The 17,577-nt window shown below is 43.2% G+C and overlaps 1 protein-coding gene across 22 annotated transcripts in view; it reads left to right on the top strand.

Annotated features, from left to right (window-relative positions):
- The window catches only part of LOC106613918 (transcription factor COE3), a 196,985-nt gene extending 182,235 nt beyond the window's left edge, over positions 1-14,750 (top strand). For 4 of the 22 annotated variants that reach the window (XM_045687608.1, XM_045687618.1, XM_045687630.1 and 1 more), the window contains exons 12-16: positions 1,691-1,756; positions 3,638-3,815; positions 6,963-7,145; positions 7,895-8,092; positions 14,059-14,750. In XM_045687608.1, the coding sequence (XP_045543564.1) occupies positions 1,691-1,756; positions 3,638-3,815; positions 6,963-7,145; positions 7,895-8,092; positions 14,059-14,090 (657 nt within the window). In that variant the 3' untranslated portion in view covers positions 14,091-14,750. Of the gene's footprint in view, positions 1-1,690; positions 1,757-3,637; positions 3,816-6,959; positions 7,158-7,894; positions 8,093-14,058 lie in introns of all 22 variants that reach the window. The other 18 variants (XM_045687595.1, XM_045687596.1, XM_045687619.1 and 15 more) reach the window with 11 other exon arrangements.
- Positions 14,751-17,577: the final 2,827 nt, after the last annotated feature.

Genomic DNA, 17,577 nt, shown 5'->3' on the forward strand with positions numbered 1-17,577 from the left:
ACTCAAAAAAATCTAAATATCCCAAGAATACGGCTTTAGTTCTTATTTTTCGGCCTTGAAAACAACAACCAGCCCAAATCGAGAGGAACTGGCTGAAGCTTCTCAGTGTTGTATTGTTGACACTTGGCAAGGCGTATTCTCATTTCGGTAGGGGACTTAAGCAGCAAGTGAATCCATGTTGTTATAAAGTAGAGGGGAGGCATGCAGACATGGATAAGACAGGGTCCTGTGCATCCCATGTCCCTGGGCACTGGCACTCATCGCTGGCTGGATGGGAAGTCATTTATGAAGTCCTTTACAACAGGCAGTGAAAGAGGTTAATTGAAAAATGTCCTAATGTCATTATGAAAGAACTAGATTAACCCAAGCTAATTCACTTTATTGTTGGGAAGAAAGAAGAATGAGCATTGAACTCTCCTGCAAATGTGGGGCTTGAATTAGGGGTGAGATGTTGTCTTTAAGGACTCTGCCAGTTTAATTAAGATATGGAAAATGACTCATTGTTCTACGCCACTAAAGTGCTGGGAATTAGCAGCCAAATGCAGTGCCTGGCCGCCTTTCATATCGGGCAACGTGTGTTTGTTTGTTTAATACCCAGCAGCATTAAAAAAAACTCAAGTACTTATTTTACTCATTTAGCATTTAAGGTTGGAGTCTATTGGAACTTCTTAACAATCTGGCAGCCCTCTGATGTGTAACTGAGCCTAATAAAATGGGTTAGATTAGAACCCTTTATGTTGGTTATTAGAGTCCTTATCAGAACTGGTACAGTAGTAGGTTATATACAGTACCTACTAGGCTAGCCAACTTTCCTAAACATGGATATGCAAAAATGTTTTTTTTATCCACGCTGAACAAAAATGTAAACACAACATGTAAAGTGTTGGTCCCGTGTTTCAGGAGCTGTAATAAAATATCCCCGGAATTTTACATACGTTCAAAAAAGCTTATTTCTCTCAAAATTAGTTTACATCCCTGTTAGTGCGCATTTCTCCATTGCCAAGATAATACATCCACCTGACAGGTGTGGCATATCAAGAAGCTGATTAAACAGCATGATCATTACACAGGTGCACCTTGTGCTGGGGACAATAAGCCACTCTAAAAGGTGCAGTTTTGTCACACAACACAATGCCACAGCCAAAAATGTTGAGGGAGCTTACAATTAGCATGTTCTTATGTTAATTTCTCTACCATAAGCCGCCTCCAACTTCATTTTAGAGAATTTGGCAGTACATCCAACTGGCCTCACAACCGCAGACTACATGTATGGCGTCGTGTGGGCGAGCGGTATGCTGATGTCAACGTTGTGAACAGAGTGCCCCATGATGGCGGTGGGGTTATGGTGGGGGCAGGCATAAGCTATGGACAACAAACACAACAGCATTTTAACGATGGCAATTTGAATACACAAAGATACATGGGATGAGATCCTGAGACCCATTTATTTAAAATGACCGATCTCCTTATATGAACTGTAACTCAGTAAAATCTTTGAAATTGTTGCATGTTGTGTTTATATATTTATTTTCAGTATATTTAACCTTTATTTAACCTGATAGTCCAGTTGAGATCAGAAGACCTCTTTCCAAAGGAAGACCTGGATAAAAAGATGGATTGTGAGATTGTTTGGTCCTTTTCCTTCCTGTGTTGTGTGTCTGACTCTGGTGTCATGTGTTCTCTCCTGTAGGAGGTGTTGCTGAAGAGAGCAGCTGACCTTGTGGAGGCTCTGTATGGAATGCCCCACAACAACCAGGTAAAGGCACTGCACAACACAACACAGCATCCTGCGCTCTGCACTGTCTATCACATGCAGATTTCTCTCTCTTTCTCTGTCCCTCTCTCTCTGTGTCTCTCTGTGTCTCTCTGTCTCTCTGTGTCTCTCTCTCTCTGTCTCTCTCTCTGTCTCTCTCTCTCTCTCTGTCTCTCTCTGTCTCTCTCTCTCTCTGTCTCTCTCTCTCTCTTTCTCTCTCTCTCTCTCTCTCTCTCTCTCTCTCTCTCGCTCTCTGTCTCTCTCTCTTTGTGTACATTTGCGGTAATTAAATCAGATTTTTTTTCCTGCAACCCTCCACTTTCTTTCTCTATTTCAAAGCTAGCTCCAGGCCATTGTACTGTATGTAGTACTGTGGTGTCATTGCTCTCGGAGAGGTTGAATATTTATTTTTCCTGTTCTCCCAACGTATTTATTCCTGGCTACTGCACACATCTGAGATAGAGGAGGTAATCAGTCAAAACACACACACAGAGAGACCTATTCAAATGAGAGAATAACCTTGAACCAGGGCCAAAAGGTGCTTTCTGTAAGCAATGCAAATTCCCTCCAAATAAATGTATGGAGCACAGCTTTATCAGGCTCTATTGCATTCAGACGAATTGACCTAGGTAGTACTTTTTATTTTCTCTCTCTCTCTCTCTCTCTCTCTCTCTCTCTCTCTCTCTCTCTCTCTCTCTCTCTCTCTCTCTCTCTCTCTCTCTCTCTCTCTCTCCAATGTTTCAGCTAAATTATAACCTTGTGCTATAGCAGTTGCAGATGACTCAGTTATACTGAAACATCCACAAATGACAGCAGTTTGAATGCACGAGGTGTCTGTTTTAAACAACTGGCATACAGCTCGGAAACCCACGCATACCCCACAAGACATACCACCAGAGGTCTCTTCACAGTCCCCAAGTCCAGAACAGACTATGGGAGGCACACAGTACTACATAGAGCCATGACTACATGGAACTCTATTCCACATCACGTAACTCATGCAAAGTGTAAAATTAGATTTAAAAAACAGTTAAATAATTACACCTTATGGAACAGCAGGGACTGTGAAGCAACACAAACATAGGCACAGACACATGCATACACACACACATGACAGCATACGCACTATACTACACATGGATTGTGTTTTGTAGATATGTGATAGCGGAGTAGGGGCCTAAGGGAACACACTTAATGTGTTGTGAATTCTGTTGTGAATGTATTGTAATGTTTAAGAAAACTGTATAAACTGCCTTAATTTTTCTGGACCCCAGAAAGAGTAGTTGCTGCCTTGGCAGGAACTAATAGGGATCCATAATAAACCCATGGAAGAGTATCTTCTGCCTTGACAGGAACTAATGGGGATCCATAATAAACTCCAGGAAGAGTAGCTGCTGCCTTGGCAGGAACTAATGGGGATCCATAATGAACCCCAGGAACAGTAGCTGCTGCCTTGGCAGGAACTAATGGGGATCCATAATAAACCCCAGGAAGAGTAGCTGCTGCCTTGGCAGGAACTAATGGGGATCCATAATAAACCCCAGGAAGAGTAGCTGCTGCCTTGACAGGAACTAATGGGGATCCATAATAAACCCCAGGAAGAGTAGCTGCTGCCTTGGCAGGAACTAATGGGGATCCATAATAAACCCCAGGAAGAGTAGCCGCTGCCTTGGCAGGAACCAATGGGGATCCCTAATAAACCCCAGGAAGACTAGCTGCTACTTTGGCAGGAACTAATGTGGATCCATAATAAATACAAATACCATTACTGTAACCATCATCTGCATATGTGTTCAAATACACAAGGTCACAATGAGACTAAATGTTTAATGTTAAAGGCAGACATATGGATCACTTGTAACACATCCTCTCCTCCTCTTTCAGGAGATCATCTTGAAGCGAGCGGCCGACATCGCCGAGGCCCTGTACAGCGTCCCACGTAACCACAACCAGATCCCTTCACTGGGCAACACGGCGTCGCACGGCGGCATGATGGGGGTCAACTCGTTCGGCAGCCAGCTCGCCGTCAACGTCTCAGAAACATCACAGGGTAATGACCAGGGTATGTAGCCATGGGGACCTCCCAAATGGCTCCCTATTCCCTTCTTAGTGCACTACATAGGGAAAGTAGTGCACTATATAGGGAAAGTAGTGCACTACATTGAGAAAGTAGTGCACTATATAGGGAATAGGGTGCCATTTTGGACGTACTCCATGAGTGAAGATAAGCTGCCAACAACAACTAATCTAGCTTTACCCTTTAATATTACCAGGCCGGCTCTGACTTTCTGCTTGCAGCCGCTCTATCTTCCCTGGCTGGATCTTATAACTGTCGTCCCTGGGGACTAGCCTGACGCTGTCACCGCCTCCCCTGTTCTGTTTGCCTGCCTGGCTCGGCTGGGAATGACCCGCCGACCCAGCGAACGCTCCCCACTATTCACTTAACAGCCGCCTAGGATGATAATACTTAATAACATCTGTTCTGTGTTGCCACCGCTAAGGTCAGGGTTTACATCTGTTCTGTGTTGCTACCGCTAAGGTCAGGGTTTACATCTGTTCTGTGTTGCTACCGCTAAGGTCAGGATTTACATCTGTTCTGTGTTGCCACAGCTAAGGTCAGGGTTTACATCTGTTCTGTGTTGCCACCGCTAAGGTCAGGGTTTACATCTGTTCTGTGTTGCCACAGCTAAGGTCAGGGTTTACATCTGTTCTGTGTTGCCACCGCTAAGGTCAGGGTTTACATCAGTTCTGTGTTGCCACCACTAAGGTCAGGGTTTACATCTGTTCTGTGTTGCCACCACTAAGGTCAGTGCACGCTGGATAGTGTGATTATTTCGTAATGTCTTAGTCTCATGACACATGCTAGGAGTGTCCACATGTAACACTGGTAGACCTATAACTAGCTAGATGCTAGGAGTGTACACATGTCTCACTGGTAGACCTATAGCTAGCTAGATGCTAGGAGTGTACACATGTAACACTGGTAGACCTATAACTAGCTAGATGCTAGGAGTGTACACATGTCTCACTGGTAGACCTATAGCTAGCTAGATGCTAGGAGTGTCCACATGTAACACTGGTAGACCTATACCTAGCTAGATGCTAGTAGTGTACACATGTCTCACTGGTAGACCTATAGCTAGCTAGATGCTAGGAGTGTCCACATGTAACACTGGTAGACCTATAGCTAGCTAGATGCTAAGAGTGTACACATGTCTCACTGGTAGACCTATAGCTAGCTAGATGCTAGGAGTGTCCACATGTAACACTGGTAGACCTATAGCTAGCTAGATGCTAGGAGTGTACACAGGTCTCACTGGTAGACCTATAGCTAGCTAGATGCTAGGAGTGTACACAGGTAACACTGGTAGACCTATAGCTAGCTAGATGCTAAGAGTGTACACATGTAACACTGGTAGACCTATAGCTAGCTAGATGCTAGGAGTGTACACATGTAACACTGGTAGACCTATAGCTAGCTAGATGCTAGGAGTGTACACAGGTCTCACTGGTAGACCTATAGAAAGCTACGAGTGACGCAGCGGTCTAAGACACTGCATCGCAATGCAAGAGGTGTCACTACGGTCCCTGGTTTGAATCCAGGCTATATCACATCCGGCTGTGATTGGGAGTCCCATACGGTGGCGCACAATTGGCCCAGCGTCGTCCAGGTTTGGCCGGGGTAGGCCGTCGTTGTAAATAAGAATTTGTTTTTAACTGACTTGCCTTGTTACATTTACATTTACATTTTAGTAATTTAGCAGATGCCCTTATCCAGAGCGACTTACAGTAGTGAATGCATACATTTCATACATTTATTTATTTATTTATTTTTTTTATTCGTACTGGTCCCCGGTGGGAATCGAATCCACAACCCTGGCGTTGCAAACACCATGCTCTACCAACTGAGCCATGTAAATAAAGGTTACATTTGAAAACAAAAGCCCATGTAGATATTATGTGATGGCTCCACAGTAAATACAGACAATCCTGCATACAGCATTGGCTGTATTTACTGGTTGTATTTACTGGTTGTATTTACTGGTTGTATTTACTCGTTGTCACCTGGTTGTCTAAGTCTTAGGGTTTTCTGGGTAGGTTTCCGTGTGCTTTCACGAGGAGAAGCACACATCTGTGTACTTACTGGACACATGACATAATACATGAGAGATGTCAGTCAGCTGGATGATGGACGCAGAGTCTTAACGACACATTAAAACACTGTGGTCCAGTGTCAGGCTTCCCTCTAAGGTTTTGTGCAGAATAGCACTCTATTCCCTACGTCACCAGTCAAACTCATTCCACAGAGGGTCGAGTGTCTGCGGGTTTTCGCTCCTCCCTTGTACTTGGTGGATGAATTAAGATCACCGATTAGTAAGGAACTCCCCTCACCTGGTTGTCTAGGTCTCAGTAAGGAACTCCCCTCACCTGGTTGTCTAGGTCTCAGTAAGGAACTCTCCTCACCTGGTTCTCTAGGTCTCAGTAAGGAACTCCCCTCACCTGGTTGTCTAGGTCTCAGTAAGGAACTCCCCTCACCTGGTTGTCTATGTCTCAGTAAGGAACTCCCCTCACCTGATCGTCTAGGTCTCAGTAAGGAACTCCCCTCACCTGATCGTCTAGGTCTCAGTAAGGAACTCCCCTCACCTGGTTGTCTAGGTCTCAGTAAGGAACTCCCCTCACCTGGTTGTCTAGGTCTCAGTAAGGAACTCCCCTCACCTGGTTGTCTAGGTCTCAGTAAGGAACTCCCCTCACCTGGTTGTCTATGTCTCAGTAAGGAACTCTCCTCACCTGGTTGTCTAGGTGTCAGTAAGGAACCCACCTCACCTGGTTGTCTAGGTCTCAGTAAGGAACTCCCCTCACCTGGTTGTCTATGTCTTAATAAGGAACTCCCCTCACCAGGTTGTCAAGGTCTTAATTGAAAGGAACAACTAAAAACCTGCAGACACTAAGCCCTCCATGGAATGAGTTTGACATCCCTGCCCTACATAGTGCACTACTTTTGACCAGAGCCCTATGTTCCCTATGGTCCCTATGGTACCTATGTTCCCTGTGGTCCCTGTGGTCCCTGTGGGCCCTGATCAAAAGCAGGGCACTAAATAAGGAACAGGTCGTCACTTCGGACATATAGTAGACTATATGTATCTATACAATACCCCAATGTTGTGGCTCTACCTTCCCTAAGTCCTTTTCTCCCCCCTCTCAACAGTAGGATACAGCCGTCAAACCAGCAGTGTGTCCCCTCGAGGCTACGTCCCCAGCAGCACCCCACAACAGGCCAACTACAACACCGTTAGCAACAGCATGAACGGCTACGGCAACCCCATGTCCAATCTGGGAGTACCCAGTTCACCAGGCTTCCTCAACGGCTCCTCTGCCAACTCCCCCTACGGCAGTAAGTATCAAGGTAACGACACACCTCTACTTCCTCCTTATCTACGAGTCTGAGAAGCTTAGCTTTTTCTTGATTTTCTTGATTTTAGATTTTCTTGATTTTCTTGATTTTAGATTTTCTTGATTCCCCCCCCCCCCCCTCTGTTATTGTTTTGATTAGTGTTTGTATTATTTTGGAATGTGTGCTACTGGATAAAAGGAGGGGTGACTCTGGAGGCTGAAAACCCAAGACTCAACTTTAAAAAAAATCATCAATCAGACTTACAAATTTACACACAAGAAAAATATATGGAAAAGTCAAAAAATGTATGACATGGTGCACGCCCCCAATAGAAAATGCCAAAAATTATAGAAGCAAAGTTTTTGTGACTGATTTCCCCCCAGTCAAGAGTCTATTGTCAGATACCTATTATCCAGAGTGGCCAAGGCAGAACATTTCATATCACAATCCCACAAACTCCAAATATGAGTTTGAAAAACATTTTTGTTATTATTACAAATTGGTTTCTTACTTAAGTAAATGTTATTATTTGTCGAATCCCATCCAAATTCTGATCATTTTTATTTTTATCACAAATCATCTTGATTTCTCCTGATTTCTTTCCACATCTATATACGTTTTGATTTGAAAAGAGGCAAGGCCCTATCAATTAATTTAATCAATCAATCTAAAAAAAATCTTGATTTTTTAATTATCTGTGCCGTGGTGAAACTCCTCTCTGAGTGGTGCTTATGTTTGCTTTATTGCAGTAGTGCCGTCGAGCCCTACCATGGCAGCCTCTTCGGTCAGCCTCTCTTCAAACTGTAGCAGTACACACGGCATTTTCTCATTCTCACCTGCCAATGTCATCTCTGCAGTGAAACAAAAGAGCGCCTTTGCCCCTGTTGTAAGGCCCCAAGCTTCTCCACCACCTTCTTGCACCAGTGCAAATGGCAATGGACTTCAAGGTGAGCCGTCCTCCCTCCTTTTACAGTGCCCTCCATAGTCATTCTGTCCTTCTGTTCTGTTCTGACCTGTTGGCCTACTGGCATCTCTCTGTGCTGTTCTGACCTGTTGGCCTACTGTCATTTCTCTGTTCTGTTCTGACCTGTTTGGCCCACTGGCATCTCTCTCACCTGCCTACCTGCCCACCTCCACCCAAAACCATGGGCAACCATGCACCGCCAGTCTGGGTTAAACGAGAGTACGAGTGGACATAAATGATATATTTGAGGATGGATGATGATTGCGTGGACGGATGGATGGATGGATTGATGGGTACATTATGCCTGCATGTATGTGTTTATTTATTTATTTCTGTATTTATTTATCAAACCATTAATGATTAAGGGAAGTTAGGAGTCTCTCTGGGGGTTACTCTCCCCCCATATATTTTTGCATCATAATACCATAGTACATCATATTAGTACATACAGGGTTGGGGTCAATTCTGAATTGATTTGTAAATTGCTCTTTAATTCCAATTCCAATATTTTTTATTTTTTTTAATTTCATTTGGCCACATAACACAGGAAGCAGAATTTGAAAATAATTTGAATAAAAGGAAGTAGATGTAATTAAATAAAATTCCATGAAATTTAAATTATTATTTATTATTTATTTCTATCACTATAGGACTGTTTATTTTGACTTCATGTATGGTTACGAATGTCATGTAGCATATGGTTGAAACATTAAAACATTTTTTTAACTCATTCCCCTAAAACTATTTTAAATAATTACAATGGTCTGTAAATATTAAGAGCATGTTGTGTGTTCTCTATAATCATTTAGAATTCCCTTAATGGGGTGGCAGGTAGCCTAGTGGTTAGAGCATTGGGCCAGTAACCGAAAGGTAAAAATCTGTAGTTCTGCCCCTGAACAAGGCAGTTAACCCACTGTTCCTAGGCTGTCATTGTAAATAAGAATTTGTTCTTAACTGACTTGCCTAGTTAAATAAAGGATGAATAAAAATAATGTTTCCCAGAATGCATTTGATCAAACACTGGGAACAATCTAGCAACAATCTAGCAATCTAGAAATCTTTCATGACAATGAAAAATACTGTTTGACATCTTAAAATATAATATTTGAAATCTGGCATATATTGCTTGTTAATAAGTCGAAGATCATTTTGATAAAATGTTTGTCAAATTAATGTCTCAGTTGAATTAGTTTGAAATGCTTTAAATGTATAGCATTATTCCTTCAGTTCAAATTATGCTTCCTGTGGGTTTGTGGCCCGTTCAAATTCAATTCAAATTCATGGTTTGAATTCACTTCAATTCAGAAATTCAGAATTTAGCCGAACCTTGATAGCCTGATATATACAGTATGTATCCTAAGCTGAGTACTGTAATGATAAACAGACCAATCACGTAAGGTCCCATAGCTATCGTACTTCTGCATTATTCACTGCAGCCCTAGGATCCAGCCCTCTTTTACATTTCATCTGAATTGTACATCATATGCTTTAATATTCACATCCCATCACCCATCCCCCACCCTCTTCCACTGACCCTAGTGAGCCCTTTCCAGTCCTTGGTCCTTGGTGAATAGACTCCCTGTAACTCCGACAAGCACTCCAGCACGGTATTTTTTAATGTAGCCAGCATTAGAGATCAGCACGTTCCCAGCCCTTTCGAAAGCAACACACGTCAAACTTCCCACTGATTTAGCTGGAGTATTGTCCTCGGTTAAAAATGCATGTTTTTTTCCTGCTCTCGTTAAAAGCTTACACATTTTATCCACTGTGTGTTTTTTGCTAGTTGTGCAGTTTAACACCAAGACAACGTTACGCGACGCAACACAGTCTAAATATATTGCTTTCTAATTGAGAAAAGCAGAAACTCAACAGAAATACAGAGAGGGTCATTGTGCAAGCAAAACATAACAGCGTCAACCAGTTTGAATGAAAGTGTGATTCTGGCTTTATTTTCCTGCTCTATGTCAAGGCCGACTTGTTGTGCTTGAAAACAGGTTTTAGTCATAGTGTGTGCATCCAATATTAATAATGCGGGAGCTAATGAAGTGGGAAATTAAAGTTCATGCTGTTACATGTGTATACTTATTAATATGTAGTCTGCAGAAATTAATGAGGAATGCCATGTCATCAAGTCCAACTGGCAAACTTAAAAGCATTCCAACCATGACACCACAAATAAGTCCAAAGCACTGGAGAAACAGGAAGGCCTAATTGTTAAAGTGAGTTGAAGGACCGAGTACATCAATCTTCTTTCTTCTGGCAGCTCATCTGTAGATACTCTCCCTAGCATCTGAACCCTTCAATTCATCTGTAGGATACTCTCCCTAGCATCTGAACCCTTCAATTCATCTGTAGGATACTCTCCCTAGCATCTGAACACTACAATTCATCTGTAGGATACTCTCCCTACCATCTAAACACTACAATTCATCTGTAGGATACTCTCCCTAGCATCTGAACACTACAATTAATCTGTAGGATACTCTCCCTAGCATCTGAACACTACAATTCATCTGTAGGATACTCTCCCAAGCATCTAAACACTACAGTTCATCTGTAGGATACTCTCCCTAGCATCTAAACACTACAATTAATCTGTAGGATACTCTCCCTAGCATCTGAACACTACAATTAATCTGTAGGATACTCTCCCTAGCATCTGAACACTACAATTCATCTGTAGGATACTCTCCCTAGGATCTAAACACTACAATTCATCTGTAGGATACTCTCCCTTGCATCTGAACACTACAATTCATCTGTAGGATAATCTCCCTAGCATCTGAACACTACAATTCATCTGTAGGATACTCTCCCTAGCATCTGTACACTACAATTCATCTGTAGGATACTCTCCCCATCATCTGAACACTACAATTAATCTGTAGGATACTCTCCCTAGCATCTGAACACTACAATTCAGGGCTCCGTTCAGTCAGATCCACTAGTCGATATCCGCATAGCGGTTGTGTTGGAGGTGGAACTGCATTAGAGTTGTCAAATCACGAAGCGGTTCCTAAAGCGGATGTTGCCATTGGCTGTAATGAGTTGCATTAACAGAAATCCCGTGCAGCCTTGTTTACGAGTTGGAACACGAATGTGAGTTGTAATCGACACCTTCATTAGGGTGTTGAAAACGCTCATTCTTTTTGTTGAATGATTTTTCAATTTGAGCATGATTATTTCTATGCGGCCTACACTTTGTCACTCGGAACTTCTAACGTGAGTGGGTCGGGTATGTCTGCTCACCGATTTGACATCTCCGATGCAGTTCCACCTCCAACAGGCCAAAACATCCACTATTCAGGTGTCTGCTATCGCTGGTTCATTTGATCTGATTCAATCTAGGAGTCAGTATATATATATATATATATATGAAGTAGATGCATACCGTATATCATGATAAAAACATATAAAATCGTATTCATAACACGCAAACTCTAGAATTACAGATTATGTGCACCTCAGATGCGTTTACCTTGTGATAAGACTTAAAAATCCACTACAAGCTGTAAAATGCAGAGACTTGCTATATGGTAGAATGCCTTGCAGTAATGTTGGCGTAAAAAAACTACCAAGGATTTCAATTTGAGGGAACCTGAGAAGTGTCTGGTCCTTGGCTGGTGAGAGAGAGAGAGAGAGAGAAAAAAAGAGAGAAAGAGAAAGAGAGAGAGAGAGAGAAAGTCCTGGGTAGGGTATCTGACGTAAGCAGACGTGACCATGTTGTTTCTCAGCTGTCAGCAAGGACTGCCTCCTGGGACCCCAGGCCACTGTTTGCCATTAACAAAACGCTAAAAGAAATATCACACATGTTGGGAAGACAGGATGCTTTCTCCTGAAAATGTCAGAAAGCTCCTCTTTTAAAAAGTGGTCTTTCTACTATGTCATGTTAGGAAAGCAAATTTCACTCAGGCCCCCACACCCCAATCCACTCCCCTACACACTCTCCCACTACCCCCCACCCCCATCTAATCCCCTACACACTCTCCCACTACCCCCCCATCCACTCCCCTACACACTACCCCACCACCCCCATCCACTCCCCTACACACTCTCCCACTACCCCACCACCCCCATCCACTCCCCTACACACTCTCCCACTACCCCCCACCCCCATACACTCCACTCCACACTCTCCCACTACCCCCCCATCCACTCCCCTACACACTCTCCCACTACCCCACCACCCCCATCCACTCCCCATACACACTCTCCCACTACCCCCCACCCCCATCCACTCCCTACACACTCTCCCACTACCCCCCCACCCCATCCACTCCCTACATACTCTCCCACTACCCCCCACCCCATCCACTCCCCTACACACTCTCCCACTACCCCACCACCCCATCCACTCCCCTACACACTCTCCCACTACCCCCCACCCCCGTCCACTCCCTACACACTCTCCCACTACCCCACCACCCCCATCCACTCCCCTACACACTCTCCCACTACCCCCCACCCCGTCCACTCCCTACACACTCTCCCACTACCCCCCATCCACTCCCCTACACACTCTCCCACTACCCCCCCACCCCCATCCACTCCCCTACACACTCTCCCACTACCCCCCACCCCATCCACTCCCTACACACTCTCCCACTACCCCCCCCATCCACTCCCCTACACACTCTCCCACTACCCCCACCCCATCCACTCCCTACACACTCTCCCACTACCCCCACCCCCATCCACTCCCTACACACTCTCCCACTACCCCCCACCCCCATCCACTCCCCTACACACTCTCCCACTACCCCCCACCCCCATCCACTCCCCTACACACTCTCCCACTACCCCCCACCCCATCCACTCCCCTACACACTCTCCCACTACCCCCCCATCCACTCCCCTACACACTCTCCCACTACCCCCACCCCATCCACTCCCCTACACACTCTCCCACTACCCCCACCCCCATCCACTCCCCTACACACTCTCCCACTACCCCCCACCCCCCATCCACTCCCCTACACACTCTCCCACTACCCCCCACCCCATCCACTCCCTACACACTCTCCCACTACCCCCCACCCCATCCACTCCCCTACATACTCTCCCACTACCCCCCACCCCATCCACTCCCCTACACACTCTCCCACTACCCCACCACCCCATCCACTCCCTACATACTCTCCCACTACCCCCCACCCCATCCACTCCCTACACACTCTCCCACTACCCCCACCCCATCCACTCCCCTACACACTCTCCCACTACCCCCCATCCACTCCCCTACACACTCTCCCACTACCCCCCCCATCCACTCCCCTACACACTCTCCCACTACCCCCCCCCCATCCACTCCCCTACACACTCTCCCACTACCCCCACCCCATCCACTCCCCTACACACTCTCCCACTACCCCCCATCCACTCCCCTACACACTCTCCCACTACCCCCCACCCCATCCACTCCCCTACACACTCTCCCACTACCCCCCACCCCCATCCACTCCCCTACACACTCTCCCACTACCCCCCCATCCACTCCCCTACACACTCTCCCACTACCCCCATCCACTCCCCTACACACTCTCCCACTACCCCCACCCCCATCCACTCCCCTACACACTCTCCCACTACCCCCACCCCCATCCACTCCCCTACACACTCTCCCACTACCCCCACCCCCATCCACTCCCCTACACACTCTCACACTACCCCCCCATCCACTCCCCTACACACTCTCCCACTACCCCCCATCCACTCCCCTACACACTCTCCCACTACCCCCACCCCCATCCACTCCCCCTACACACTCTCCCACTACCCCCCACCCCATCCACTCCCCTACACACTCTCCCACTACCCCCCATTTCTTCGTCCCGTCTATTTAGTAAACTGGTAATAATGTGTTTGTGTACATTTCTGTGCGTTGCGTATTGCTATACGAACTGAACTGTGATGTTAAAGTTGTTTGTTTTTCCATCTCTTATCTTCTAGCGATGTCCGGCCTCGTTGTCCCACCCATGTAAATTCAACACTCTTCTTCCTCTCCGAGCACCAGTCGTCACAAAAGGGGCTGCAGGGGGACTTGTTTAGTACCTTTAGAAGATTCTGGTTGAATCTATGTCATCAATCATGAATAAAATCAACAACATATTCTGTTTATTCAGAGGAGGGAAAAAAAAGACTGTTTCAAAGATTTTATTCAAACAATTATGAATTGTGACATGCAAGCAACTTTGTCATTAACAATTTAATTTTACTGACTGATTTCTTGTCATATTTTACAATTTCTCAGTCTCGAAGAAAGGAAGGAAGAAAAATTGCTATTTTGTATAAAAGTGTCTGGTTTGATCTTGGCTTTGTCTAGTTGTTGCTATGTGTTGGGAGAATCTTTGAGGATGATCAATTTGATGAACAACACTGATGACAATACCTCAGAATACGTTTCTCTTCACACGATGCACAGCAGTTGAGTATCTCTATAATGTGAATTCCTTATTTCTTTCTCTTTTTTAATTTGTGGTAAGAGAAAAGGGGGCCAAGACAGTGTGAACACATTTACAACTGGAAATAATATCAAATATATGATAAAAAAAAAAAAAACATTAACATGAAGAAGTAAATACCAATAATCTGAGTGGCTGACAGAGGACATTTCATAATGCCTACTTACTTTATCAACAAAACATTTTTACTTTCTAACTTATTGTAGGTAGAAATTGTAAGTCAATGATTTAATTTTTTTTTGCCTTCAAAAAGCACACTAACAGAGACAAAAAGCTACTGTCTGTTGGTAAAAAATTAACTACTTCCACTGCTGCAGCTTCCAGTTAAGCAAGTGTGATCTGCAATGTTTTTCCACTGTTTTGCTAGCACTGTATAATATTGCATTCTTAGGCTACTGTGAAGTCTATGCTTCTTGTTCCAGAAGGTCGTCCTTTTACTTCTGTCTCCTTATTCCCTAATGTGTTTTGTATGTGGTTATACAATTGTAGACTTTTGTGATTTTGCCAAAGTTGTAGCTAAATATTTATACACTTGTCTTGAATTTTTTCCAGATCCACTTAAATATTTAGGACAGAGTTTTATTCCTTATAGAAACAGTAAGGGGTTAAATAATCGTATACATTGCAACACTTTGACATTAACACTTGCGGTTACTAAGGGAATTTTTGTAACATATCAATTATAAATATTGTATTTATCTTCGAAATTTTTGTAAAATTGCTTTCAATCATTTAATTTGATCTTGTACGTATTGTTTGTCATGGCCAGATATTGTGATGCAGCACAGAGCGTAAAGCCAGTAACTATTGCCTACATTCACTTTTTTTTGTATCGATAGATCGCAATGTCTATACATTTCATTTGTATCTCAAATTGACATTTATTTTGTCAAAATAATTCATTTTGTTGGTCATTGTTTTCTTCTTTTGAGAAAAAAACTGTCAAAGTTCATTGTTTATTTTTGTATTATATAAGTTATATAAAACAAAATACTTTCTTTTGAATAAAACTGTTTGTTGTATAGTCAATTAACTTGTTTGTGACACATGGCTGTATTAATAATGGTAGATTACGTGCATGTCCAGCCGCACCCCCCCTCCCCCCAACCCCCGCACCCCTGCCCCCAACCCCCCCAACCCCCCGCACCCCTCCCACCGAGGTATGATTCAATTTGTGGTTGTACATTTGGTTTTCGTAGAATGTAAAAAGTCATTTTTACCTGCTACCCCATATCACTTAGCTGAACTGTCTTAAACAGGGAAAAAAAAAAAACACACATGAAAAACCATCTAATCTGGAATAGAAAATACATGTTAAGAATCACTGATGTTTATTAGAATCTGTCAGGAGAAGCTCTTTGGAAGGCCTGAGATCTGCTGGTTGAATGACATCAATATGTACCTACACCACAATGCCAATCCTTACTCCATGAACATGATCTATGGTGTAAAAAAAAAGCACAAACATTGTTTACTGAAAATAATAAAACATAATTATGGTGACCCCCTTCATCTTTTGACTATTTTGTGCTTAACCTTTTTATTTGTTAGTATTTGGCTTACTTCTCCCCCAAATCAGAGTGAACATCTAAAGAGATGTTGAAGAGATTTACACATTCACTATCACGAGACAGAATGCTCTGTACTGAACATTTTGGAGTAATTCCATCAAAAATTGTAGCATCATACTGTAGCTGAATTCACTCATCCTTCTTCTTCTCCTTCTTCTTCTCCTTCTCTTTCTTCTTCTTCTTCTTCTTCTTCTTCTTCTTCTTCTTCTTCTTCTTCTTCTTCTTCTTCTCCTTCTCTTTCTTCTTCTTCTTCTTCTTCTTCTTCTCCTTCTTCTTCTTCTTCTTCTTCTCCTTCTTCTTCTTCTTCTTCTTCTTCTTCTTCTTCTTCTTCTTCTTCTTCTTCTTCTTCTTCTTCTTCTTCTTCTTCTTCTTCTTCTTCTTCTTCTTCTTCTTCTTCTTCTTCTTCTTCTTCTTCTCCTTCTTCTCCTTCTTCTTCTTCTTCTTCTCCTTCTTCTTCTTCTTCTTCTTCTCCTTCTTCTCCTTCTTCTCCTTCTTCTTCTTCTTCTTCTTCTTCTTCTTCTTCTTCTTCTCCTTCTTCTTCTTCCTCTTCCCCCACACTATTGATTTCCCTGGTTGTGACAAATCAACCCACAAGACATATGTTCCTATCAATATATTTTTATTTCATCTTTTACTTTGCACTTAACACTTTGAAAAAAAAAAATCTCCTATTGTAATGTTAAGATTAATTGAAAAGGGATGTTCCCTCTTGGCAAACTGCGCCCAAGTTTTTTTTTTTTCCATGAGGAAGCACGATGTACGACAGCTGTACAAATAAAGAATTAAGTGATGAATGTGCAATGTATTTGCTTTGTGACAGCTCAACAAAGCTAAGTGGGGAAGGCTGAGAAGTCACCTTGAAAGAGACATGCAAGGTTACATGAGGAACATTTGGGAATTTGATCATTTCTGCAATTAGTTTATTTTTGTGTGTGTTTTTCAGCTAATTAGACCATGCACTCATTGCTGTGTTGGTTTCAGTCTGAGGATCTCACTAAATGGTCAGCTATTCATTTTGTTTAATGTGTAATTTTTTTTTGTGTTTGCTTATGTCCACATTTTTACAAATAACTGTATAAAGATGTTCATTTTACACAATATTTAATAAAAGTATTTCTTGTCTGTGAACACTCCCGGTTATCTTAATTTTCCAAAATGATTTCTTTCAAATACCAGGAAATGGTAAATAGTATACTACATACTCAGAAATGAGGCAAGCCAAAATGAGATTTCCTTAGAGGAATACAAACTCTACAGTAATTATATTTTTGGGAGGTATTTAAAAAAAAAAAATGTTTACAGATGAAACCTATCCTGGGTACATGTCTGTTTAGCTAACATTCCACTCAATGGCAATGTTAACAAAACAGACGGGTACCCCAGGGTAGATCAAACCTGTATTGCTCCTTTACAACCCAAATCTCTACCATTACTTA

This window comes from Salmo salar, chromosome ssa01 (assembly GCF_905237065.1).
Source record: "Salmo salar chromosome ssa01, Ssal_v3.1, whole genome shotgun sequence".
NCBI lineage: Eukaryota > Metazoa > Chordata > Actinopteri > Salmoniformes > Salmonidae > Salmo > Salmo salar.